Source organism: Ascaphus truei, chromosome 4 (assembly GCF_040206685.1).
Source record: "Ascaphus truei isolate aAscTru1 chromosome 4, aAscTru1.hap1, whole genome shotgun sequence".
Lineage (NCBI taxonomy): Eukaryota > Metazoa > Chordata > Amphibia > Anura > Ascaphidae > Ascaphus > Ascaphus truei.
The window spans coordinates 204,798,375-204,826,255 of record NC_134486.1 but is presented as its reverse complement, the minus strand read 5'-3'; the positions used below and the strand labels follow the sequence as shown (position 1 = coordinate 204,826,255).

Below are 27,881 nucleotides of genomic sequence, written 5' to 3'. Positions count from 1 at the left end.
TGAAGCCATACGATACAACCGGATATGCTCCAACACAGCAGACAGAAGCCAGAGGATTACAGCCTTGAGATCGAATTTCATAAACCGTGGATATAACCAGAGAAATGTAGACCAGTAAATCCACCAGAATACCAAGAAGTGATCTCCTTGAATACATACAGAAAGAGACAAGCGACAGGGTACCTTTGGTTGTCACATATAACCCACACTTAGAAGCCCCACGTAAGATCGCCAGAGAACTACAATCCATTCTCCAGGAAGATACAAGACTGCAACAGGTCTTCCCTGAAACACCCTTATTATCATACAGACAACCTCATAATCTCAAGAAAATGATGGTGAGGAGCAAAGTATGCAACAGTACAACTGAATGCGGGACAAAACCATGCCAGGACCCAAGATGCAAAACCTGCGCAATGCTCCACACAGCGGGCACAATACAAATACCACACAGGAATCTGGAGTACAAAATCAGAGGAAGGTTCACCTGTTCCTCCAGCAATTTTGTGCAACTCATCATGTGCATGAAATAGTCAGGGGCTGCTACTACATAGGTGAGACGGGAAAGGGGCTAAATGAGAGAATTAATCTGCATCACCACAGCAACACACGTGGAACAAGATACAGTCCTGTTGGCAAACATTTCTCTGTCACTGGCCATAAAATGAACGATCTGAAGGTGGCCATACTCAAAGGTAATCTTAGAACATATGAATGCACACACAGCTGTCTCTTACACATACAAGTGTACAATGTAATTATATCCCAATATAACAATAGGGACCACATAGTATCTACACACATTAATAGTAATGCAACACCCTCTTACATTTCTACACCTACCCACACCTTTGGTAAACACACTCACGCCACAAACACCTTCTGTAAAGCGCTGTATACTGTGGGCGCTTTATAAATGTATATTTACACACACACACACACACACACACACACACACACACACACACACACACACACACACACACACACACACACACACACACACACACACACACACACACACACACACACACACACACACACACACACAACATTCAGGGACCATTTAACACCTTAAGTCATACATCGCATACTGCACAGGGGGGAGGGATAGGCTTCAGTCACAGATACATTCCAGAATGTACTGTTTTTAAGTAATAACCTTTCTTGTTTTATCCATTGTAACACCACCGGAAGAAGATCAGTGTATCTCGAAAGCTCTCACAAATACAAGCATTTCGTTAGCCACAGAACGGTATCGTCTATTAGTTTTTGATTATTGAGCTCGGCTAACACGGTACAGATATATATATATATATATATATATATATATATATATATATATATATATAGAGAGAGAGAGAGATATACACACACACACACACACATATATATAGCAACTGTAAATATTACTGTATGTTCATTTGCATGTCTTAGACATGTCTGTAACCCTGTCTTTCCCCATTATCGCCCAGCATACAGCACTTCCACTGCAGCAAGGGATTCTGGGAAATTACATGCAAATGAGCACTCAGTGCCACCTTTTGTCTCAAGCTCGTATTACACAAGCAGATCCTCAAGCCAATGCATGCTGTTTTAAACACAGCTTTTAGACAGAGGCTGGGATGAGATGCAAAGTCATTAAACCCACTCACAGACATGTTTCAACCTTGATTGGTATCATCAGTGTGAGGTTGGTTGTAATGGCTAAGCTGGTTTTGAGACTATAGACTAGGTAATCACCACAATTATTAAGGTTATGGTGGGTAAAAAAGTGACAAAAACCCTCCACAGTAATGCATAAAGCAACTGTAAATATTACTGTATGTTCATTTGCATGTCTTAGACAGGTCTGCAACCCTGTCTTTCCCCATTATCGCCCAGCATACAGCGCTTCCACTGCAGCAAGGGATTCTGGGAAATGACATGCAAATGAGCACTCAGTGCCACCTTTTTGTCTCAAGCTCGTATTACACAAGCAGATCCTCAAGCCAATGCATGCTGTTTTAAACACAGCTTTTATATATATATATATATACATACATACATATATATACATACATACACACACACATACAGTACAAAAATCCATTTTGGATTCCCTCTTTAAGAGAAGTGGGATCAAAAGGTTACTTTTTAAATGTGTTTAATTTTAACCTCAAAAAAAAAAGTTACAAAAAAAAGTCTTTGCCTGGAAAAACCTTTAACAGATTTACTTTTCTTGCTACCATCTTGCTTGTTTAGCCATTATACTGTACGTGTACTGTTTCTTCAATTTTTTTTTAATGCAATGCATACTGTATGTAGTATGTGGTTTTGTAGTGAGCACCTTCTACATTGGTCTAATTCAGATGGTCATACAGTATATTTTGCTGTTTCTTAATTCGTGATGTATTCACATGAGGTGGATTTTCATATTAATGGTTTTTTTTTCAATGTGCAGTGCTCAAATAGCATAAGGTCTCCTATGTTTATCTCTTATCACACATCAGTCTTTTCAGCTCAAAGAAAAAGATTATACAACACTTACTCTTCATCCAGACCAACAGGTCGTTCAAAAAACATCTCTAAGAAGCACTCGATCAGTCCCTGTGTTCCTTGGTGAAGAGACAACTGGTTTGCTAGCAAGGAAAAACCATGTTTTTTTAAGAACATCTCTTTCTGCTCCTTGGATGCCCGGTGAAAATATGCATCTAACAGCTAAAGAAACAAAAAGAACACTGTATTTTAACTTATTATTAATTCAGACAGTAACTCAGTTACGTTTTTGTTTTTTAGATTTTAAAATGCAAGACTAACCATCATACTCTGGAAGTTCCCATCAAGGGCATTCAGTCAACTTGTCATTAAATTAGATTGATAAAATAAATGATGTATGCTCAATGCCTAAACATAGGGCACTATATAAGAGTTCATGAGCTTGCCTGTCTCTGGTCTGCAGGACAAGCTGCGGTACTCTGCCTCCCATGGGTTCTTCTGCTACTAAAAATCCCAAATCCTATTATAATTGATTATTTACAAAGCGCCAATATATTTAAAAAATCGGAACTTCCGTATATAAATAACACATGGTTTAATTACCAGACTTGAGTCAATACTGCCATGGAATTGTGTATACTGTCAGCGCTATATTGTACTGTATAAGAAAAAAATGATCATTATTGTATTTATAACCCTTAGGATTCCCCTAAAGTAATGTGGGACTAAATTAGCATGGACAGATCATGAGATGCCATTAAAGTAAAGCCGACTGCATAGTACCAATATTGTCAAGTACACAACTAGTACAAAATATGCAAAATAGCATAGCAAAAAATTAGACCAGAACAATATCCTGTTACTTTATAAAAAAAAATTTAAGTCAATATCATGGATGATGTGTTATATGTTCATTGGCATGCTGTAGCTACATGAAGAACAAGAAACGGAGCAACAGAAACATGCTTAAAATAGTTACATTAAGTAAAGTTCAGAGCTTGTCGGTGACTAATAAAACATGGCACTATTAAGGCTACACCTGAAGATAAACTCCTACTTTTATAACGCCTTGCTGTATCAAAGGAGATGGGTGGTTAACCAAAACGATCAAGACTTCAGGTTGAATAACATTGTCCAGTACATCTCCGAGCATCAGATCTGGCATGGTAAGGAGAACTCCACGTAGAAGATTATAAAGTCCACAGCATATGAGAGTAATACAGTCCTCCGTTGATCTAAAAAAACCAGTAATGTTATATGTAATGGTGAAGCATTAAAATTCACAGACTTCATGTGATGTTTAAATACAGTATAGATTAGCAAACAATGAAAAATATATTGAGTAAGCTCTGCATGTCTGGTGCCAGCAGCATATAAAAAGAGAAACTGCAATGTCCTCCCCATCATCTCCAACACTGTATTTTTCTGCAGCATTCCATCCGTAGAAGTCTCCATAAGGGAAATGCCCACTTTCCTGATATGTACCGATGTAGCAAGTCTTACTGTTTTCGGTGCCGTAGACCAACATGCTGGAATCCGTGGCCCAGAAAGCAGTACAGTACATTTTGTGGCCCGGGATGATTAAAGAGGGACACCCGTACAGCATTAATCCTACAGGGCCAACCGGTCTGATATAGCTGCGCAGACGGACAGAAGTAGTCTCTCTGCGTGTCTCCCTGAGCAACTCATAAGGTAAGAAGCAGTCTGTCCTACACCTTGATGATGTAGATGCCCGATTATGGGTATCTACGTCATCAGGGGGTATACTATAGGACCATATTCGGTCATCTACGTCATCAAGGGAGTTGGACATTACGCAATCGCGGCACCGAGAACAGTAAGTCTTACTAAACCTGTAGCTAGTGCAAACTCTTCCACACCACAATACATCAGTCATAACAGATTGCACAGGATTCAGGTAATAAAATAATTATTAAGATATTCACATTGTCCCAGAAATGTCATAGTACTATAGAGCAAAACGACACTGTGTTTCTTGGTTATTTTCCCAAGAATGTGCAGGACGTGAATTATTTTTTTTCCCAATGGTTTACTGGTTATGTGAATCAATTTACAAGCTTCTTCTGATCTCCGAAAAGTAAAAGGTTTCATTATTCTCATAACTTGCGGCTTTCAGCTTGATTTACCCCAAAACATCAGTTTGCCCTCGTAAGAACTGGAGAGGTACTTTCATCAAAGAAACTGGAAAATGGGTAGCGATGCTGAAAAATCAAACATGAGCCCCACCCCCTGGCAACTACATTGGCAGCACACAACTGGGAGGTACTGTAGCAAGTCAGCTTAGTTTGCAAGTGAGCAGAGTACTTGCATGCACCCCTTACATCAGGCCTGCACAACTCCAGTCCTCGAGGGCCGCAAACAGGCCAGATTTTCAGGATATCCCTGAAACATCCTGAAAACCTGGCCTGTTTGCGGCCCTCGAGGACTGGAGTTGTGCAGGCCGGCCCTACATGCTCTCCATTTTGCCTGTGAGCGCCTCTTCCCTAGATATTTCAGTGTTTAATGATGGTAAATGTAGAAGAAAAGTGACCCAAGTAAAGCACTCAAGCTCACACTCTGATGATTGATGTAGTAGTTAAAATTTAATCTTTATTATACAGCAACTAAAATAATGGGTATTAAAATGACTAGCTGAAGGTATACTGGATCTGATGACTGATTACAATATGGGTTCAGGATCCTATGATCAATAGTGGGTCAGTGATTGATGCTTAGACTCCACTAAAAAACAGTCATTAGGAAGGGTCTGTTTGCTGGAAAATATACAGGGAATTCTCAGACTAGTATGCAAGATAATTGGTGCTATAGATCAATATTCAGACGTACTGATGAACCATACAGAATATTAAATAAATACGGTTTTATTTACAGCGTCTGGTGTGGTTATTGTGGTAGTTAGTTTATAGTATATTGGGTATACCACAATACAAGCAGTAGGTGAATGAGATGGATCAAGACTGATCTGAATCCTCCAGCCATACTGTATACTTTATTACTTACATTACTCTAGCCATGCACCCCTACGGGGCGAATGTCCTTACAGACAGCATGTACACTCTCTGAAGGCACGTAAGTAATAAATTATTTGCAAAGAGCTAAAGAACAGTATCCTTCATTTAAATGTACATTTTAGAACCATGCAATTTAATGGTAAATAAAAATACCCCTTGTGCGCACATTCACGTCTCAGACAGATCTGCAAACCTGCTTTTCACCATTATCGCTTAGCATACAGTGCTTCCACTGCAGACAGAGATTCTGGGTAATCACATGCAAATGAGCACAATTTAATAGTGTAATCTACCTGCAAGTCAGATATACGTCTACATGTCAAGTATAATACGAATTACATTGTCGTCTGTTTTAGTACATCTAGTAGAAATGAAGAAATGAAACAAAATAAATAAAGCAATACCTTTCACCCACAGAGTCCGGATTCTCATGTGTACGGTCAAAAAGTGGCGAGAAGGGGAAACTATCCCATTCTTCAGAAACTTTCTTATCAGGAAAGTTTGTCCAACATGCAGTGGCTGATGGTCCGCTTGGGGCAAAAGCTAGGCCAAGGCTTGAATTATTACTTTGACCTCTCTTAATAGAGTAAATTCCTTTCAAATTATTTGGGCGCTGTAAAAACAATTCATCTTCAGCATTTTCATCAGTGAATGCCTGGTCTGCATCACTCTCTTTAGTTTCCAACTGGAACACTGAGAGCTCCAAGTCTTCTTTCAAAGGATCCACCATTGTGATATCAACAGAGAGCACCTCAACTTTAAAAGCGTTTTTTGATGACTCGCAGACTGTTTTTGCTGACTCGCAACTGCTGACATATTGATCTTCCTTCTTTTTGAGGGTCTCTGTGCTCCCTGCCGAACAACTGTTTTTTTCATGGTCAGCCGGGTCATTTTCAGGATCATCTTTCAGGTCTATGGAGCTCCTACCTAGGCTTCCTCCTAATCGCTTCGGAGGAACTTTAGGTGAAGTGGTAGGCGAAGCTGGCAAGCTCCTGGAACGTGACTTGCGCTCTACAGAGAGATATGCATTTTGTTGCGAGGAAGTATCATTGCCTGAAAGGAAAACATAAGTTACTGTAATAATTTATTAAAAAAGATCCAGTAGATCTGGCATTTTAGGACATAAACAGTGTACAAAGAAATATTATGACCCTTATTTACTGAGTGGGCTGTTCCTTAAGATAACTTCTGGCGCCCAAACACACCTTATGGACAATTAATCTATAAAAACATTCCTAATATAATGTAAAATATAATTTAGGATAATGCTACTGAAATTCAAATCCAGATTTAATGCAAGGAAAAAAAATACATTACAACATAACACTTCAATATATTCGATTCTCACACTTTATAAAGAAAAGAGTATTTCAGCAGTTATTTAATAGTGCTGTATGTAGTAGATGAGGTTGAAAAAAGACATAGGTCCATCAAGTTCAACCTATGCTAAATTTAGACAACAGATACTTTATCCTATATCTATACTTACTTAATGATCCAGAGGAAGGCAAACAAAAAACCCCATTAAGGGGAAAAATTAATTCCTTCCTGACTCCAAGAATTGGCAATCGGATTAATCCCTGGATCAACATCCTTCCCAGGTATACTTATTTGGTATATCCTTGTATACCTTTCCCATCTAAAAAGATGTCCAACCTTTTTTTGAACAAATCTATTGTATCTGCTATCACAGTCTCCATGGGTAATGAATTCCACATTTTAACTGCCCTTACTGTAAAGAACCCTTTCCTTTGTTGCTGGTGAAATTTCCTTTCCTGCAACCTTAAGGGATGGCCCCAAGTCCTTTGTACTGCCCGTGGGATGAATAGTTCTTTTGAAAGCTCCTTGTATTGTCCCTGAATATATTTGTATATAGTTATCATATCCCCTCTTAGACGCCTCTTTTCTAATGTAAATAAATCTAATTTAGCTAGCCTCTCCTCATAAGTTAGAATATCCATACCCTTTATTAATTTGGTGGCTCTTCTCTGTACTCTCTCTAGTTCCATAATGTCTTTTCTTAGGATTGGTGCCCAAAATTGTACTCCATATTCAAGGTGTGGTCTTACTAATGCTTTGTAAAGGGGCATAATTATGTTTACTTCCCTTCCATCCATTGCCCGTTTGATGCAAGATAAGATCTTGTTTGCCTTTGCAGCTACTGCATGACATTGGGCACTATTGCTAAGCCTGCTGTCTACAAGCACTCCTAAATCCTTCTCCATCAAGGATTCCCCCAATATATCTCCATTTAATTTGTAAGTCGCCTTTTTATTCTTGCATCCCAAATGCATAACCTTACATTTATCTGTATTAAACCTCATCTGCCATTTACCTGCCCACGTTTCCAGTCTCTCCAAGTCCTTCTGAAGAGAAATTACATCCTGCTCTGATTCTATTACCTTACACAATTTAGTATCATCGGCAAAGATGGAGACTTTGCTCCTGATCCCAACCTCAAGGTCATTAATAAACAAGTTAAAAAGCAGGGGTTCCAGTACCGATCCCTGAGGTACTCCACTCACGACTTTAGCCCAACCTGAAAAAGTTCCATTTATGACAACCCTCTGTTGTCTGTCCATTAACCAGTTTTCAATCCAGGTGCATATATTATTACTGAGTCCAATTTTCTTTATTTTGTACACCAACTTTTTGTGTGAAACCGTATCAAAAGCCTTTGCAAAATCTAAGTAGACCACATCAACTGCATTACCCTGGTCTAAATTCCTACTTACCTCCTCAAAGAAACAAATAAGGTTAGTTTGGCAAGATCTATCCTTCATAAATCCATGCTGACTATTACTAATAATTATGTTTTCCATTAGGTATTCCTGAATATTATCCCGTATTAAACCTTCAAGTAGTTTCCCTACTATTGAAGTCAGGCTTACAGGTCTTTAATTTCCCGGTTGTGATCTAGCTCCCTTTTTAAATATAGGCACCACATCTGCTTTACACCAATCTTGTGGTACTGAGCCTGTGGAAATGGAGTCCTTGAATATTAAATATAATGGTTTTGATATAACTGAGCTTAACTCCTTGAGAACTCTTGGATGTATGCCATCGGGGCCAGGTGCCTTATTTACTTTAATTTTTTCAAGTCGCTTATGAACTTCTTCCTCAGTTAACCAATTGTTCATTAATATGGAGGTTGTGGCTTCCTCCTGCGGCACTACTATTGAACTTGATTCTTCCCTGGTAAACACAGAGGCAAAGATTTTGTTTAATACCTCAGCTTTTTCCTTATCTCCAATAATCTGCCTACCCATCTCACACTGAAAGGGTCCTATATTTTCTTTTCTTGTTTTTTTGTTATTAAGGTACTTAAAGAACTTTTTAGGGTTGACCTTACTTTCTATTGCAATCCTTTTTTCATTATCCATTTTTGCTAATTTGATTGCCCTTCTGCAATTTTTGTTACATTCCTTATAATTCTGATACGATGTCTCCGTCCCTTCTGACTTAAAGAATCTAAACGCCTTCCTCTTCTTGTCCATTTCCTCCCCTACCTGTTTATTTAGCCACATTGGTTTTGACTTATTTCTTTTATACTTATTACCCAAGGGAATACACTGATAAGTGTGCTTTTCTAACAATGTTTTAAAGACTGTCCATTTATCTTCTACATTTTTCCCTGCAAAAACATCATCCCATTGTATTACTACTAGATTAGACCTCAGCTTATTAAAATCTGCCTTTCTAAAGTTTAAGGTCTTTGTTGAACCCAAGTAATCTGTTTTTTGATAATTTATTTCAAATGAGACCATGTTATGATCACTGTTACCCAAATGTTCCAGGACTTGAAAATTTGTTATTACTTCTACATTGTTTGATATGACCAAATCCAGAACTGCCCCTCTCCTGGTTGGTTCCTCAATAATTTGGGTCATATAATTGTCTTTAAGCACCCCCAAAAAACTGTTTCCTTTTGTTGTAACGCTAACCTCATTGCCCCAGTCTATGTCTGGATAATTAAAATCCCCCATTATGCAAACATGACCCAGTTTTGATGCCTTCTCCATTTGCAAAAGTATTTTAGCTTCCTCAATCTCACAGATATTTGGTGGTTTATAGCATATTCCCACAAACATTCTCTTTATAATTGTATCTTCACTGCTAATTTCTATCCACAAAGTCTCTACATTTTCATCATTCCCTTCATAGACATCATCCCTTAAAATAGGTTTTAGATCCGGTTTAACATATAAACATACTCCACCTCCCCTTCTATTTGTTCGATCCTTCCGAAAAAGAGAATAACCCTCTAAATTAACTGTCCCGTCATGAGTTTCATCCAACCATGTTTCAGTAATGCCTATGATATCATACTGCTCCCTTGCAGCTATTAATTCAAGCTCCCCCATTTTATCTGACAGGCTTCTTGCATTAGCAAGCACGCATTTAAGTTTTTTTTCAGCCTATACTATTATTTTATCTGCTCCTTCCTTTCTGCTCCCACTTGGTTTAGTCTTTAGAAGTTTTCTAGTATTATCCGTATTTACTATGGGTGTCTCACTGCTTGTCAAACTTGCACTTGCCCCCATTCTACCTCCATACCTCCTTGTATCCTCATCTATTCCATTTAGTTCATTATCTGTTTCATTCTCCTCCCCCCTCCATCCTAGTTTAAAATCTCCTCCAACATTTTTAACATTCTCCCCCCTAGCACAGAAGATCCCTCTTCATTGAGGTGCAATCTGTCCCTAGAATATAGATGGCACTTCTCAGAAAAGTAGTCCCAGTGCTCTAAAAACCCAAACCCCTCCTTCCTGCACCACTTTCTTAGCCATGCATTAACCTCCCTGATCTCTGTCTCTCTGCGGTAGCGCATGGCACTGGTAGTATTTCAGAAAATACTACATTGGAGGTCCTTGCCTTAAGCTTTTGGCCTAGATCCCTGTAATCATTTTTTAGGACCCTCCATCTTTCTCTAACTTTGTCATTGGTGCCAACGTGTACCAAGACCGCCGGGTCAATCCCAGCCCCCCCCCCCCCAACAATCTGTCTACCCGATCCGCAATGTGCCGAACCCGAGCACCTTTAGAGATGTGCAAAACGGTGTCAACTGAGTTCACAAATCTTCTTGCCATTGGTTTTTTTTTCTTTCTTTTTAACATTTTGCTAGATATTTTGCCATGGGCTAAGAAATAAAAAAAAATGAGTCTTAGATGCTGAAGGAATCACAAAAATGTTGCAAGACAGAGATCCAGACCCTGAAATAAGGCTGGAGGGAGAATCCATAATATATATATATATATATATATATATACACACACACATATATATATATACACACACATATATACATATACACAGATACAGCTGCATCGGTCGTTATTGTAAAACTTCACCGCGCCAATTTCGTGTGCTCTGCTGTACGCCACGTAGCATGAACGTGGCCAATCGCCCCAGGCACCGCTTTGCTTTGTTGAATTTCATGGATTCTGTTTCTTTGGGTGCAATGAAATGAATGAATTGCAATGTGTACAGTACTGTGCTACTGTGGTAATTTAAGGTGTTTAAAAACCAGAACTCTAAAATGCCATTTTCTGCACTCGCCGCACGGTTGGAAAACATCACGCGCCATGACAGGGGTATTCCGAGCAATGGGGGAAAAAAAGAGTGGTGCAATTAGCGCTAGAAGCTAAACAATATATGTGTAGAGCAAACTAGTGAAAAACACTTGGAAAAACCCAGCACTTACAAGGCAAGGCTGCCAGGAATAAATTGACCCAAAACACAGTAAAAAAATATACAACAAAAAACAATACAAACCAGCGCCTAAAATGTCCAAAATCAGTCTGATAAAGTCCAAATGAAGAAAACTCCAAAGCTGTGCTTTAACTTCTGTATTTCCAATGTTGGATGAATCCACAGCCAACTGACCTGTGATATATGAAATAATAGTGCAATACTGTTGATCAAACAAACATGTAACACAAACACAGGACAAACAACTAAAACAATAGACAATAAAAGCAAGGCTGAAAAAGAAGAGCTAATTTATTACAATTCATTCCCCTGATGAAGTGCGCATGCGCACAAAACGCGTAGGGTCAGAGTGTAAGAGTCTTTTATCAAGAACACACGCAGGCGACGCACCAGCGTTCAGTGTATGGTAGCAGCAGGAATACTGTAGGAGCCTCAAGCATCGGTTCACCTCCAGCGACGGACCCAAGGATCCAGGGGAGTGTGAAAGCGTCGGAGAGTTTCAGGAGAACAGCCTGACGCCACCAGAGGAGAAGCTGTTCCTAAGACTGCAGTACACTGTGATTTTACTCACAGAATCTTGTGAGTAGGATTCCAGTTTTAAACAGACTGGACCAGTTGCCTGCTTATTGTTCTTATTTGTTATTTTTATCTTTTATTGTAATAAATTAGCTCTTCTTTTTCAGCCTTGCTTTTATTGTCTATTGTTTTAGTTGTTGTTTGTCCTGTGTTTGTGTTACATGTTTGTTTGATCAACAGTATTGCACTATTATTTCTTTTTCTTTATTTCATATATCACGAGTCAATTGGCTGTGGATTCATCCAACATTGGAAATACAGAAGTTAAAACACAACTTTGGAGTTTTCTTCATTTGGACTTTATCAGACTGATTTTGGACATTTTAGGCGCCGGTATTGTATTGTTTTTAGGGTTATTCCGAGCGGTACACCGGGCGAAGTTTTATAATAAAGGCCGCTGCAGCTGTATATATATATATGTAACCAGGTCCCCTCTGGTCCCCCGGTCTTCCGTTCCCCACTCCTTACCTTCTGTGCCAAGGGGATGTTGCGGGGAGGGCGACGGGCTCGCCGGCGGCTCCCTCCGCAGGACGCCGCCATGTTTTGTGCGCGCATGCGTAGAGAGATCGCGGAATGGGCAGAGTGGTGCTCTGTAGCTCAGGGTCTGCTCAGTCGCGCATGCGCAGTTGAGTGCGGCGGCAGCCATTATAGATTTGTCCATGCGCAGTAGAGATTGCGCACGTGGCCCCAACAGCTCTGCAAGGGACTACAACTCCCAGCAGCCCCAGGGGCTGGAGCACAGGTGACTCATTACAGCCAATAGGGCTCTAGGATTCCCCTGACTGACAGCATATAGTAATCAGGCAGAGACCATGCAGATCAGTAGGAGGTGGGAGTGAGACAGGGGAGGTTGTGTGTGCAGGGATCAGGGACCCACTGCACTAGGCCCGGTAATCCCCTAGGCCCGGTAATTCCCTAGGCCCCAGCTAGGCCCTGAGACATAGTTTGAGTTTGTGGCTGCTGTAGGGAAGGCCCCTGCAGTTAGGGACTTTGCCCTTTAGCAGTGAGTTAAGTTCAGGAACACAGCTGCAGTGCTGCGCGGCCCTGATGGTTGTGGTCTGAGATCAGACCCACTAAGAAGATAGAGATTGCTGCAGAGTGGGATCCCCCAGCCGACAGCTGTCGCGTGGAGATCACGTCGCTGAGGAGATCGTGGATCGGCGGATCCTTTGCGAAGATATCGACGGGCCAAGGTGCTGGCGCACTGGGCAGGTATTGTTATAAGTGCACCAACAAAGTACATACACATTGCGGGCAGCGCTGTCTCACATACCAGGGAGGTTGGGTGTGGGACTTTGGGGTGCTGTGGACACGGTGTGGGGTACATGGTATGGGGATACAGCCCTGCGAGGTGTGTGGGCAGTTGTGCTGATAGTTATGGAGTTTATAGAGTGATAAGAGTATTCATATTGTTCCAGTAAAGACCTTTGCTATTTTACATCATTGTGTGTGTAATGTGATTGTGTCCTGTGAGGGGCTGCTTCCACTCTGCTGGGATCCCTCACAGGTTGAGGCGCTGCACCATTTATATTTGTAATTTACCTCAGGCTCCCAGCGGCGGAGGCTTAGGCTCCTGCGAGGCAACAGGTAAAGGGCAGCACGAGTAGCTATTTACAGTCACCCCCCTGATTTCACTTAGGGGTGGGGGAAACATGGCTACATCCATCCATATACACACACACACACACACACACACACACACACACACACACACACACACACACACACACACACACACACACACATATATATGAACAACAAGAAAAGAAAGCGCCAGATCCTAGTGCAACATGAAAAAAACACTTTTAATAAAATCGATTAGGTCCAACAAAAATACACTCACAAACAAATAAAGGGTGAAAACATGTTATGAGTATACTCATTCGCCTCCACGTGCTGCTGTGACTCCGTTTGTACACTGCTCTCTCTTGGGTGAAGTGTCAGCTTCTCCGGCAATCTTCTATCGGTGCAGGAACTGTGAAACCCTCTGGAACCTTGACCCGGAAGTTCAACAGGCCCCGTGGTTTAGACCGGATGCCAGGATGGTGGGTATGTGACCCCGTGGTTCGGTGTAGACCGGCAAGGTGTTATGTCCTTATAGTGTCCACATATAAAGTACCAGGTCCCTGTACCTCCACTGGCAAACCGCTCTCCTCTAGGATAGAGCTCCGGCCTTTCCCGCAGTCGTCCGGTGGGTATCGGAGTTGGAACTTTGACCCGGAAGTGCAATCGCCCCCTCTGTGCGAACCGGATGCGGAGTAGCGGGTATACGACCCCGCTGTTGAGTTCTTTAAACCGGCACAGTCCCAAAGTCCTGACAGAGACTAAGCAATAATAAAAAGCAGCGAAAAGGCAGCGAACGAGTATTATATAAAAACTGGTCTGAATACCAATAAAAAATCCTCCCTACGCGTTTCTTCACTCTTAGGGTGATTTCATCAGGGGATATATGACGGAAATGCGTCATGCTATTTATACATATGTATGTCAATCAATTAATTAAATGCTTCTAATACAACACGTGATTATATTAAATTGCTATTTGCAAAACGAAGGCATCAATATAAACTTTACATGTAGAGTTATACCATTCTTGATTATTTTAAACTAATTGTGGATTTTATATTGAGTCTCATATGACATCCAATGATAGTATTTATCCATGTCTGTTTCGGTTAGATGTACATATATGTACAATGTGTTCAATTAATGTTAAATTACATTGCTTAAATTGTTTCCCATGTGTCTTTAATTTACTAGTAGTACTGGGATATTGGTTGGTCTTTTGTCCTTATAGACTTGGATAAAAGTCATATACAATTAAACACTAATGTGGGTTAATGGCTGGAGGATAGGTGACAAAGGTGACCACTAATTAATAAAATTAATATGTGTAGGTCAATAATGAATAAATTAATTTTATTATTGAGATCCTTAATGTCTGGGCAATGTTCCATCTGAAATAGATGGTTACATATACCCAAAACATGGGCTATTTGGATCTATCAATGTAGATGTAGTTTATCATGAATAGTAAGGAAAAAAGGTTTTAAAAAAAGGAAAGAGAAGTTTGTACCCTTTAATGGTAACCAACCTCAGAATGTTATGATGGATTATATATTTGGATAAATGTGACACTATTATTACAAACAGAAGAATTGTATGTTATATAGTGTATAGTTGTTATAACCTATATCACTAAAAGTTACAGAAAAGAACCGAAGACATAAGCTCGCTTTAACTTTGTATCCAAAAGCCAACTGTAAACCAAAATGAAAAGTAAATGCACCATCGGCTAGTGTGTCAACCACTGGATAAGGAGTTCATTGTGGTTTGTCTATAGTGTGTTTAAATTTTCTCAATAGTGATGTTGAATATTTATTTATTATTATGCTAGTGATGTGTGAAAAAAGTGTGTATTTTTGTGACAATTTTTATGACTTTATTTTATTGTGCGTTGATGTAAAAATTAAAGTGATAGTTCCAAATATATGAATAAGTAAACTTAAATATAAATCTAATTTAATTTAGAACTTAAATAATTTAAATATTGTGTTAGACTATGTGTGATGTTATTAAGAGTGATGTATATAAATGTAATTTATTAATAAAGTGCTATTTGTTTTATATAATAAAATTATTTATAATTATGAATATTCAATTAGAAAAGAAAGAAAAAGAAAGAAAAAGGATCAGATACAGACTCAGGAGGACACCACTTAAGACAGATATAGAGGGAACAAGCCAAGCATGTTCTACCCAGACCTCTATATCCGAGCTTTTTGAAAGTGTTATTATATGACCGTACTAATATCTATGCAGTCATTTAATCCGGACGGACTTAGAGTATTTAGAACATAGATCCAGTAGTGTACAAACGGAGTCACAGCAGCACGTGGAGGCAAATGAGAATACTCATAACATGCTTTTACCCTTTATTTGTTTGTGAGTGTATTTTTGTTGGACCTAATCGATTTTATTAAAAGTGTTTTTTTCATGTTGCACTAGGATCGGGCGCTTTCTTTTCTTGTTGTTCGCAGATTCTTGGGAGGTCGTTGGTCCTTGTGGAGAGCTGCCAGATCCTATTTTTGAACCCTTTTTAATTTTTAATTTTTATATATATATATTTTTTTTTTCCTTTATAGAATTTTTGTATTTTATAATAATACCACAAATTTTATATTATTCGCATTAGTGATTTAGGGTTTTAGCAATTTTAGCTTAACTATACACAGGTCCACAAATTACACCCATTGATTATATGTGTTTAGCATGTGCAGAGAATACCAGTAATAATTCAGCTATTTAATTATAATCTATTTCATGTATAGTCGATCATTTATGCTAATCAATACTGTTCATTAGTACAACTACATTTAGATCTTTAGTACCTGTTGAGTGCAGTCTTTTTTCTGTATATATATATATATATATATATATATATATATATATATATATACAGCTTAACCCCGTTATAGCGCGGTCCTTGGGGGCCACCCGCGACCACCGCGTTATAAACGGGGTCGCGGAAACAAAATGGCCACCTAATTTTTTTTTTTTGTGGTGGTACCGTGTCTGCCGGAGGGGGAAAGCTGAGAACTCTCCCAGCGTTCCCAGACCCGGTGGGGCAGCGGCAACAGCACTTACCCGGCATCTGGCAGCTCTTCTCTCAGTCTCTGCTTCCTGCTTCTGCTTCCGTCTTGAGAGAGCAAGCTCCCTTAAAGAGACAGTGTGTCTCTGTGTGTGTGTGTGTGTGTATTTGACTGTGTGAGACTGTGTGTGTGTGTGTGTGCGCAGTGTGCTGTGTGTGTGCAGTGTGCTGTGAGTGTATGCAGTGTGCTGTGAGTGTGTGCTGAGTGTGTGCAGTGTGCTGTGGGTGTGTGCAGTGTGCTGTGAGTGTATGCAGTGTGCTGTGAATGTATGCAGTGTGCTGTGAATGTATGCAGTGTGCTGTGAATGTATGCAGTGTGCTGTGAGTGTGTGCTATGAGTGTATGCAGTGTGCTGTGCAGTGTGCTGTGTGTGTGTGTGCAGTGTGCTGTGAGTGTGTGTGTGCAGTGTGCTGTGAGTGTATGCAGTGTGCTGTGAGTGTATGCATTGTGCTGTGAGTGTAGGCAGTGTGCTGTGAGTATCTGCAGTGTGCTGTGAGTGTGCAATGTGCTGTGAGTATGTGCAGTGTGCTGTGAGTGTGTGCAGTGTGCTGTGAGTGTGTGAAGTGTGCTGTGAGTGTGTGCAGTGTGCTGTGAGTGTGTGCAGTGTGCTGTTAGTGTGTGCAGTGTGCTGTGAGTGTGTGCAGTGTGCTGTGAGTGTGTGCAGTGTTCTGTGAGTGTGTGCAGTGTGCTGTGAATGTGTGCAGTGAGAGTGTGCAGTGAGAGCGCAAAAAAACCCGTTAATTTTTTATTAATTTTTTTAAATTCGGGGTCCACGCTCAAACCGCGTTATATGTGGATCCGCGTTATAAGTGGATCCGCGTTATAGCGGATCGCGCTATAACGGGGTTGAGCTGTATATATATATAAATATATATACACATAAATATATATATACACACACACACACACACACACACATATACATACACACACACACACACACACACCTGTGTGCATGCATTGGCTTAAGGGTTGCTCGTGTAATATGACCTTGAGACAAAAGGTGGCACTGTATGCTCATTTGCATGTCATTTCCCAGAATCCCTTGCTGCAGTGGAAGTGCTGTGTGCTGGGCGATAATGGTGAAAGACAGGGTTGCAGACCTGTCTAAGACATGCAAATGAACATTTGCTATATGCAAATTTCCATTTTCCATTTGCTATATGCTTTACTGTGAAGGGGTTTTGTCACTTTTTTTTACCACCATAACCTTAATAAGTGTGATATATATATATATATATATATATATATATATATATATATATATATATATATATATAGATATACACACACACACACACACACACACACACGTAGTGGTATGTTCATTGTAACATCGCCGGAAGAAGAGATCAGTGTATCTCGAAAGCTCGCACAAATAAAAGCATTTCGTTAGCCACAGAACGGTATCATCTATTTATTTTTTGATTATATATATAAATATACACTCTCTCTCTCCCCCACACTCTCTCTCTCTCTCTCCCCCACACTCTCTCTCTCTCTCTCCCCCACACTCTCTCTCTCCCCCCCACACTCTCTCTATCTCTCCCCCACACTCTCTCTCTCTCCCCCACACTCTCTCTCTCTCCCCCACACTCACTCTCTCTCCCCCACACTCACTCTCTCTCTCTCCCCCACACTCACTCTCTCTCTCTCCCCCACACTCTCTCTCTCTCTCCCCCACACTCTCTCTCTCTCTCTCCCCCACACTCTCTCTCTCTCTCCCCCACACTCTCTCTCTCTCCCCCACACTCTCTCTCTCTCCCCACACTCTTTCTCTCTCTCCCCCACACTCTCTCTCTCTCTCCCCCACACTCTCTCTCTCTCCCCCACACTCACTCTCTCTCCCCCACACTCACTCTCTCTCCCCCACACTCACTCTCTCTCCCCCACACTCACTCTCTCTCCCCCACACTCACTCTCTCTCCCCCACACTCACTCTCTCTCCCCCACACTCTCTCTCTCTGTCCCCCACATTCTCTCACACTCTGGATCTGGATCTCTTATTAACCCTATATATCTTAACTGCCCTATACTACACCGAAATAACCTATACTGCTTTCTTCCAGATCTGACTCAAGCTTCACACGGAAGACATCGGAACCCCCCCTAACCCAGAAGACAGGTAGGGAACACATCCCCTCCAATGTATAATATTGCGGGAATGAGGGTACCTGGACATTGAGGGATTGCGGATCAGGTAAGATCCCAGGCGGGATTGCTGCTTTAGATATTGTGAAGCGGGGACGTCCAGACACTGGTTAAGGGGTTCAGTAAACTAGTTATTCACACCTGGCTTTTATTTCTAGATCCAACATTTACACACACAAACACGTAACAAGGACTAATTGTAGTATAATGTAATACAATAAATACATTTATGTCAAAAACGAATGTTCTGACTAGGAATTTATTAAATGTATTTTATTTATATATTTTATTTTAAAGCGGGGATGGGGGCGGAGTTGGGGGCTGGACTAGGTGGCGAGTAGATTTTTTGGTTGGGCGAGTAGATTTTTGGGTGATTTGTCGAGCACTACATATATATATATATATATATATATATATATATATATATATATATGTGTAGCCCTGTTTCCTAGTGAATACAGACCGCTACCATATCCTGTATAAACTGTAGGCTCACAGGGCCTAAGCCTCCGCCACGGAGAGCCTGGGGCACGCGTAATAATAGATAATACCTGATACTTGGTGCAGCGCCTCCACCTGCGATGGCTCACACCAGAGGGGGAGTGGTTCCTCGCAGGTCACTTATGTACATCAATACACACACAAAGCATATAACCAACCAACGACTTTACTTGCATGAAAGGCTTATGTGATTTTCTCGGTACCAACTGGTGTCTCTCCCTAGAGGAGACACTATCTAATGCGTCTCGCAGGACGCTGACTTCCCTCCTTCACCGGGTGATCCCACCCCGTGTCCGATTCCCAACCCAATATGTCCCCCCACCCTCAAGTGAGATAGTGAGCCTATATGGGTGACTGCGCAGCCACTGTGTCCTGAACAAATGGTGATATAGTTGGTGCACTTGTGGTTTACCTGGCGGGCATTCTAGTACCCGGGCCTGCAAGGATCTTCACAAAGGATCAGATGCGAGGTGATATCAGCAATAGGCGTCCGGGGCGATCCCACCCAGACATACGGCAGCACAGTAGCAGGGTCTGAGCCCAGACCTCCTGTTAGATAGTCAATGTCTCTTTAAGCGATCAACACAGTACAGTAAGGGAACCGGAACCTGTCTAGGGCCAGTCCCTATCTCTGCTCCACACTACTGGGACTCAGGGCCTAACTGGGCCTGGGGTATAAGGCCTTGGTAGTGGCTGAATGCCTCCCTACACCGGAGCTCCATCTCCTTCCTCCTCCCGCTAGCTCTGACCAACGTGTGCGCCCCTCGACCCCTTTTTCTCCCTTCCTAACGCCTGATTGGTCCTCATGCGTCACGGGGTTCCGCGGGGCTGCTGGGACTCGTAGTTCCCTGTGCTCCACCCTATCAGAGCTCTCCTCCTTCGTGGGCATTGGCAGCTATGCCCATGCATGTGCAACCTCCTGCTCCACCGGTCCTGCGCCTGCGCCAACCTCCAACATGGCGGCGCCCTCTATGCGGAACCTCCGATATACCGGAGCGTTCCCTGCCCTGCGGCAACCTCCCACCCCACAACAATAATAATGGTGGGCGAGGGGAGACCGGCTACATCCTCCCCCCTGTGGATTCCAACGTCCCCGCTTGGATGATACCCTTAAACTGGTACAACGTTTATATAATGAAAAATGCATAACATACGACATCCTCCCACTCTAAATAAGATTGTACATCTCACTGAACATTACGATCACCGACTTTACTCGATTGCGAGCCCACTGCTGAGCCTCATAGTGAGGTGCCCCGAACTGATCATAGGTCATCCTCATTGGAGGTTGCACATTCCTTTGACTTCGCCTTAACTGCTCTTCAGTCACTCCCTCGGGAGAATGACTATCTTGGTCTTGAGGCTCAACCTCTTCCCCTGTGGGGATTACAGTCTCTAGGTGATCGTTACACGGTACAAATCATGGACTCTGCGGGTCCAATGTCGAAATTTCCGGAGCCACCCCATTGGGCGTGGCCTCCCCGAGCCCTTTACCCGTAGCTCCACCGGGAGATGCTCGCTGTTTAGGGCCCCTTTGAGAGGTTCCCTCCTGGGGGTCTTCATGAAGAACTGTGCTACCGGTCTCAGGACCGTTTTCACCCGGTGTCATTTCACCATTCAATGAGGATGCAGGCCATTCCACTTCTCCCTCCTCTACTTGTGGGATAGGGAGTAAATGATTTCGGTGCCATGTCTTCACCCGACCCTCCGAGTCCTTAATCCGATAAACCGGAAGCCCAGGCATTTGTGAGGCTACCTCGTACACTCCCTCTCTCCACCGGTCAGCCAATTTATGTTTCCCAGGTACTCCCAGATTGCGAAGAAGCATTGCGTCTCCCGGCTGAATGTCTCTATGTTTGACCTTGTGATCATAACGCCGTTTGTTTCCTGCGTTCAGCTTCTCTGTAGATTTTTCTGCCTGCAGGTAGGCCCGTTGCAGATTCTCTTGTAGTCTCTGCACATATCTGAAGTGAGTGGCATTATGAACTCCATCAGTGGAGACTCTCAGACGTATGTCCACGGGCAGTCGAGCCTCTCTACCAAACATCAGAAAGTATGGAGAAAATCCGGAGGAATCGTGTCGAGTGCAATTGTAAGCGTGCACTAAGGTTTCCACCTGGCGGCTCCACTCAGCTTTTTTTACTCCCGTTAACGTGCCCAGCATGTCCAGTAACGTGCGATTGAATCGTTCGGGCAATGCATCCCGTTCCGGATGGTAGGGAGTGGTTCGGGATTTAGTAATGTGTAAGATTTTTAGTAGTTCTCTTATTAGTTTGCTTTGAAAGTCTCGGCCCTGATCAGAATGTAGTCGTTGAGGCAGCCCATAATGCATTAAGTATTTTTCCCAGAGCACCTTGGCAACCGTGATGGCTTTTTGGTCTTTCGTCGGGAAGGCCTGGGCGTATCTTGTGTAGTGGTCAGTGATGACCAGCACATTGCCGATGCCTCGGCTATCTGGTTCAATACATAGGAAGTCCATGCATACTAAGTCCATGGGCCCGGTGATTTTCAAGTGGCCCATTGGGACGGCCCTGGTGGGCAATGTCTTCCGTTGGATGCACCGAACACACCGCCGACAGTGATACTCTACTGCTTCTCTCATCTTTGGCCAGAAGAACCGATCCCTCACCAATCCAAAAGTCTTGTCGACACCCAGATGGCCATGTTCATCGTGTAGCGACCGCAGCACCAGATACTGTAACATTTTAGGTAGTACTAGCTGTCTCCTATTCGGGTGGTTATGATACTCTACAACTCGTTACAATAAATTGTCCCGTATTTCGAATTTATCGGCTTCCCACATCAGTATACCTTCCACGTCGCCAGGGGCATGTCTGAGGAGGTCAGGGCGTTTTTTTCGGATAGCATAGCGGATGGCTCCCGCTACCGGATCGCGTTCCTGATAGAGCACCATATCCTTCCAGGTTATGATCTTGTCAGGGGTAACGTGCATACCACTGGGGTCCCTATATGCTTCCGGAATGGCTTTGGACGCGCATCCTAGGGAGTCGGCCACTCTTAACTTAGAGAAGGCCATTTGATCATTGACTATGGCGGCGGTGCAACACAGGGCCCTCATCCCGGGCCCCGGGAGTTCTTCCCATTGGTTGTCATCGGGGGTTGCGGCCAGCCCCGGTCGTCTAGACAATGCGTCGGCTCCAATGTTCAAGGGACCCGGTTTATATTTCAAGGTGAAGTTGTAATTGAAGAGGGCTGCTAGCCAGTGGTGTCCTGCCGCGTCGAGTTTGGCTGAGGTCATGATATAGGTGAGCGGATTGTCTGTTCGCACCTCGAACGAAACCCCGTATAGATAATCATGTAGTTTGTCCACAATGGCCCATTTGAGGGCCAGGAACTCGAGTTTGTGCACGGGGTAATTCTGCTCACTGACTGTTAGGCTGCGACTGATGTAGGCCACGGGTCGTAACCCCTCTGGATACTTTTGATGTAACACTGCCCCTAATCCGCCTAGGCTAGCATCCACATGTAGTATATACGGTTGTACGGGGTCGGCGTAGGCCAACACGGGGGCCTCGGTCAGACTCTGCTTCAAGTCCACAAAGGCTTGCTTGCACTCGGCCGTCCATTTGTCCCCGAAGGGTTGTCGGGCAGGAGTGGCCTTTCGGCCTGTGTCTTCGGGATATATTTTGAGGAGGCAATTGAGGGCTTTGGCCCGTCGGGAATATCCCTCCACAAACCGGCGGTAGTACCTGCAGAATCCCAGGAACGAGCGCAACTCTACTACATTGTCTGGTCGGGGCCAATTTACGACGGCTTCTATTTTCGCGGGATCAGTGGCAATCCCTTCCACGGACACTATGTGCCCCACGTAGGTCACAGATGTCCTACAGAATCTGCATTTATCCAGAGAGAGCTTGAGTCCTTCTTGAGCTAGTCGGTCAAGCACCTTCAGGAGCCGGGTTTCGTGTTCCTCTAGGGTTTGCCCGAATACTATGATGTCATCCAAATACACTAGGCACTCTCGAGGGTTCAATTCACCTAAGGTCTTCTCCATTAGCCGCTGGAAGGTGGCGGGAGCACCACAAATACCTTGGGGCATGCAGGTGAATTGGTAGAACCCCAGTGGACAAATGAACGCCGTTTTCTCTTGGTTCTCGGGGCTCATGGGTACCTGGTAGTAGCCAGACCGGAGGTCCAGCACACTGAACCATTTACTTCCATGGAGGGCGTTCAGGATTTTCTCTATGCGGGGAAGATTATACTGGTCCGGCACCGTCCGATTGTTCAGTGTCCGGTAATCTACACATAGCCTCACGGTCCCATTCTTCTTTCTCACCACCACTATGGACGAGGCGTAAGGGCTTCGTGACTCTGACGATCCCGGCTTCTTCCATCTCTTGAAGGCGGTCCGTACATCATCTACGTCTTCAGGGAACGTTCCCGCCGGCTCGTTCCTAAACGGCTTCGTGTCACTCATCCGAATAGTGTGTTGGGCACTGCGGCTGCACCCCACATCCATCTCCCCAGTAGAGAATACATCTCGCCTCTCTTCCAACTGGACTCGCAGTCTCTCCTTCAATGTCTCTGGTAACCAGGACGAGCCGAAGTCGAAGTCCAGCTTCGCGGCGGGGCGTTCCACTCTGGTAGCATTGACTTGCACTGCCTCATCTACCGAGCTGACAGGATAAATTCTCCCTATTCTCTGTCCCGCGTCGATGGCCATGGGAAATGGGGATAGATTCTGGACCATCACATAAATGCGCCGGGGGATGGCGGCTGGCCAATCCCGGAATTCGGGGTACCAGCCGGTATCCTCGGCTGACGTCTTCTTCTGGCGTGCTTTCTAGGGAAAAGAGCTGCTCCGCGTCTACCCGTTCAGCGTACGCGCACCAAGTGGGCATCCTCTGTATCTCCCCGGGTAAGATTCTGGTCAGACCCGCTCGGCCGCAGAACAACAGCCCATAGTCCTCCGATGATGCCGAAGGGGGGGTCCGGATTCGTCTGGACAAGCTGCAGTTGGAGACTGGACATGGGCAACTCATTGGTTTCTTGTAGATAGGCCCGGATAACGGCTTGTACATTGTCCGCATTAGTGCCTAGAATGATTGGGTACTTAGGTGGGTCTTTGGGTTCTGGACACACCAGAGCGTCTACATTCATGGGGTGAGACTTTCCAGTATTGAGCTGCTGAATTTCCAGAGACACGGTCACTATGCTGTCGATGGGGTAGTCTTCATTGCTTAACCCTCTTACTTTGATATGCTCGGCCGACTTCAGTGGCCGCTTCTGTAGGTGTTGATCATAGAACCCTCGATATATGATGGTCACTTGACATCCGGTGTCCAATAGGGTGGAGGAATAGATGCCGTCTACTAGCACCCGTATAAGGGCTACCGGTCCCACGCGGTTATTCTCGTCCCTGGGCCCTTCGCCACTTTGGTTGGGGACAGGGTTTTCTCCGCTGGCCGCGTAAACACAACATACCATGGCATTAGGCGTGAACTTCTTGGGTGAAGGGCTCCGGTTGCGAGACTCCCCCATTCGGCAATCGTAGGAGATGTGCCCCTTTTTCCCGCACTTGTAGCAGGACATATCCCTTGGCGGGGTGCGGCGATTATACGGAGGCGAGGTTCGGCCGGCGTATTTCGGCCGCTCGGGGCCGGGTTTATCCGGGGGATCTTCCTTTTTCTCAGTACCCCCTTTGGTTTTGGAGCTGCCGGTTACTTTAGCTTTCTGGGGAGAATGGAGCATTAAATGTGCTTCATGCTCTTTGACTTGTTGTAACAGTTTGGTAAACAAGGGGGGGGGGGCTCGAGTGAGATTATCGCGGATCATGTTCGCAATAGGGTGGTTAGGACTGGATCCCCGTAGGTATTGTTTGCGGAGGTATTTGTCCATCTGGGAGGCTGTTACATACTTATGGTGGAGCAAGGGACCTAACGCAATTTGCACGCGGTGGATGTAGGCAGATAAATCTACTCCATCTTTTTGGTTGATGGCATAGTATTTGGCCCACAGGGCCCCATCATCTTCGGTCACGCTGTAGGCTTCGATTAGGAATTCAATCCTCATCCAAGAGGTCAGATCGGGGTGCTGCTCTCGGTGAATACTGATCAGCGTGGACGCCGGGGGTCGCAAGCACTCCATGAGGCGTTGACGTTTCACGACGTCCGTACAGGACCATTCTTCCATCCCACCCCGGGTGTGCTCCTTCCAGGGGTCTATCCCATCTTCCCCCGTTGGTACGGGTAGGGTCCCGGAGAAGGCCTTTAATTTTCGGTAGTTCTGAGAATGCGTGGCCAGAGTGAGAGCTTCTACTAACGGAGGTAAACTGGATGGGGCGGTTAGCTGGCCTACCTTGTCATTGAGTTTCTACAACATCTCACTACACAAGCCCGCCTTTTCTGATACGCTAGACCCTTGATAGCTAAATCCTGACCGACAGCTGCCTGCTTCACTAGCCGGGTAAGGAGCGTAGGTGAGGGTAGGGCAGTCTTCACCCAGTCCCTCCAAAGGGGGGTCTCGGAGTGGATAGACAAAGGGGCTTCCTCCGGGCGGGGAGTTGGGAAGCTGCAGGTATTGAGGGACAGCGGGTTCGAGGACTACTAGATCTCGCCGACAATCCACTAGCAAAGTGTTCCACGTAGCGTCTTGGTCTATGAGGACGTCTACCAGGCAGGCTTTGGCAAAGCCAGGTAGTTGTCGTAGGGCCGTTTGCAATGTCTCTAATGGTAAGGCCATAGGTGCTTGGGTCACGGCCACCACACGGTGGGCGTTTGCATTTGCCGCGCCCATTCGAGCACTCTCTGACGCGAGGGGAGGGCCATGGTGGCCAGGTGGTGGTATGTGTATAGTCGGGGGGCACCCCAGGTCTAAGATCTCAGCAGCGCCTCCAAATGTAGCCCTGTTTCCTAGTGAATACAGACCGCTACCATATGTTGTATAAACTGTAGGCTCACAGGGCCTAAGCCTCCGCCACGGAGAGCCTGGGGCACGCGTAATAATAGATAATACCTGATACTTGGTGCAGCACCTCCACCTGCGATGGCTCCCACCAGAGGGGGAGTGGTTCCTCGCAGGACACTTATGTACATCAATACACACACACAGCATATAACCAACCAACGACTTTACTTGCATGAAAGGCTTATGTGATTTTCTCGGTACCAACCGGTGTCCCTCCCTAGAGGAGACACTATCTAATGCGTCTCGCAGGACGCTGACTTCCCTCCTTCACCGGGTGATCCCACCCCGTGTCCGATTCCCAACCCAATATGTCCCCCCACCCTCAAGTGAGATAGTGAGCCTATATGGGTGACTGCGCAGCCACTGTGTCCTGAACAAATGGTGATATAGTTGGTGCACTTGTGGTTTACCTGGCGGGCATTCTAGTACCCGGGCCTGCAAGGATCTTCACAAAGGATCAGATGCGAGGTGATATCAGCAATAGGCGTCCGGGGCGATCCCACCCAGACATACGGCAGCACAGTAGCAGAGTCTGAGCCCAGACCTCCTGTTAGATAGCAATGTCTCTTTAAGCGATCAACACAGTAAAGTAAGGGAACCGGAACCTGTCTAGGGCCAGTCCCTATCTCTGCTCCACACTACTGGGACTCAGGGCCTAACTGGGCCTGGGGTATAAGGCCTAGGTAGGGGCTGAATGCCTCCCTACACCGGAGCTACGTCTCCTTCCTCCTCCCGCTAGCTCTGACCAACGTGCGCGCCCCTCGACCCATTTTTCTCCCTTCCTAACGTCTGATTGGTCCTCGTGCGTCACGGGGTTCGCGGGGCTGCTGGGACTCGTAGTTCCCTGTGCTCCACCCTATCAAAGCTCTCCTCCTTCGCGGGCTTTGGCAGCTATGCCCGCGCATGCGCAACCTCCTGCTCCACCGGTCCTGCGCCTGCGCCAACCTCCAACATGGCGGCGCCCTCTACGCGGAACCTCCGATATACCGGAGCGTTCCCTGCCCTGCGGCAACCTCCTACCCCACAAACAATAATAATGGCGGGCGAGGGAAGCCCGGCTACATCTGATACACAAAGAAGCCTGCAACAGACCTATATCAATAAACTGTGCTAAAACCAGTTCAATGAGGTGTAAGTAATAACACCACTTGCGGTGCTGGGGATGGGAATAACATGAAAACCAACACAGAAAAAAGAGAATCCCCTGATAGCACTCTGGCATACAAAAGTAACAAAATTTATTAATCACAAATAAACATACATGGGTTAAAAGGGAGCGGTGGTGTCCTACCTGCTGTAGGATAGTACTGAAACTCCTTAAAGACAAACATAACAAGCTGAAATAAGCTGTTAAATTAGTCTAGGAGGAAAGCATACTACTGAACTACAATGTAGACACAAAGTAGTGGTACTGAGTACTTAGCACATGAAAATAACTGCACCAAGGGGTAATAAGAGGTGTAGAAGCAAACAATGTTTGCCTCTTACAACTCTGACCGGCCGGTCAGTAATTGCTGAAATAACAACCCCTGTATTGAATCAGTGTGTGCATAACAGCAAAATATGCAATAAAGATGAATATAATATGGCACACACAGAGGTTAACTAGTTGACAGGTAATAAGCAACAAAGTCAAAGCAAGATGCAGGAAATACTTAGCATGAGTCCAGCAGTAAAGAGTGTCCACAAATAAGAAGTCATCAAAAGTTCAGTGATGGTAAGTCGCAGCCGCAACCGCCACAGTGCGCCCTGCTCCTTGTATGATGGGAGCGTCGGGCGGAACCTCGTGATCCGGCAGGAAGAAATGATGACACATATACACACACACACACAAATTTTATGCGCTTTGAGCG

The 27,881-nt window shown here is 44.3% G+C and overlaps 1 protein-coding gene across 1 annotated transcript in view; it reads right to left on the bottom strand.

The window, feature by feature from the left end:
• The window catches only part of LYST (lysosomal trafficking regulator), a 377,263-nt gene that overhangs the window by 118,976 nt on the left and 230,406 nt on the right, over positions 1–27,881 (bottom strand). The window contains 3 exon segments of the mRNA XM_075594997.1: positions 2,531–2,700; positions 3,536–3,713; positions 5,915–6,563. Of these exon segments, the coding sequence (XP_075451112.1) occupies positions 2,531–2,700; positions 3,536–3,713; positions 5,915–6,563 (997 nt within the window).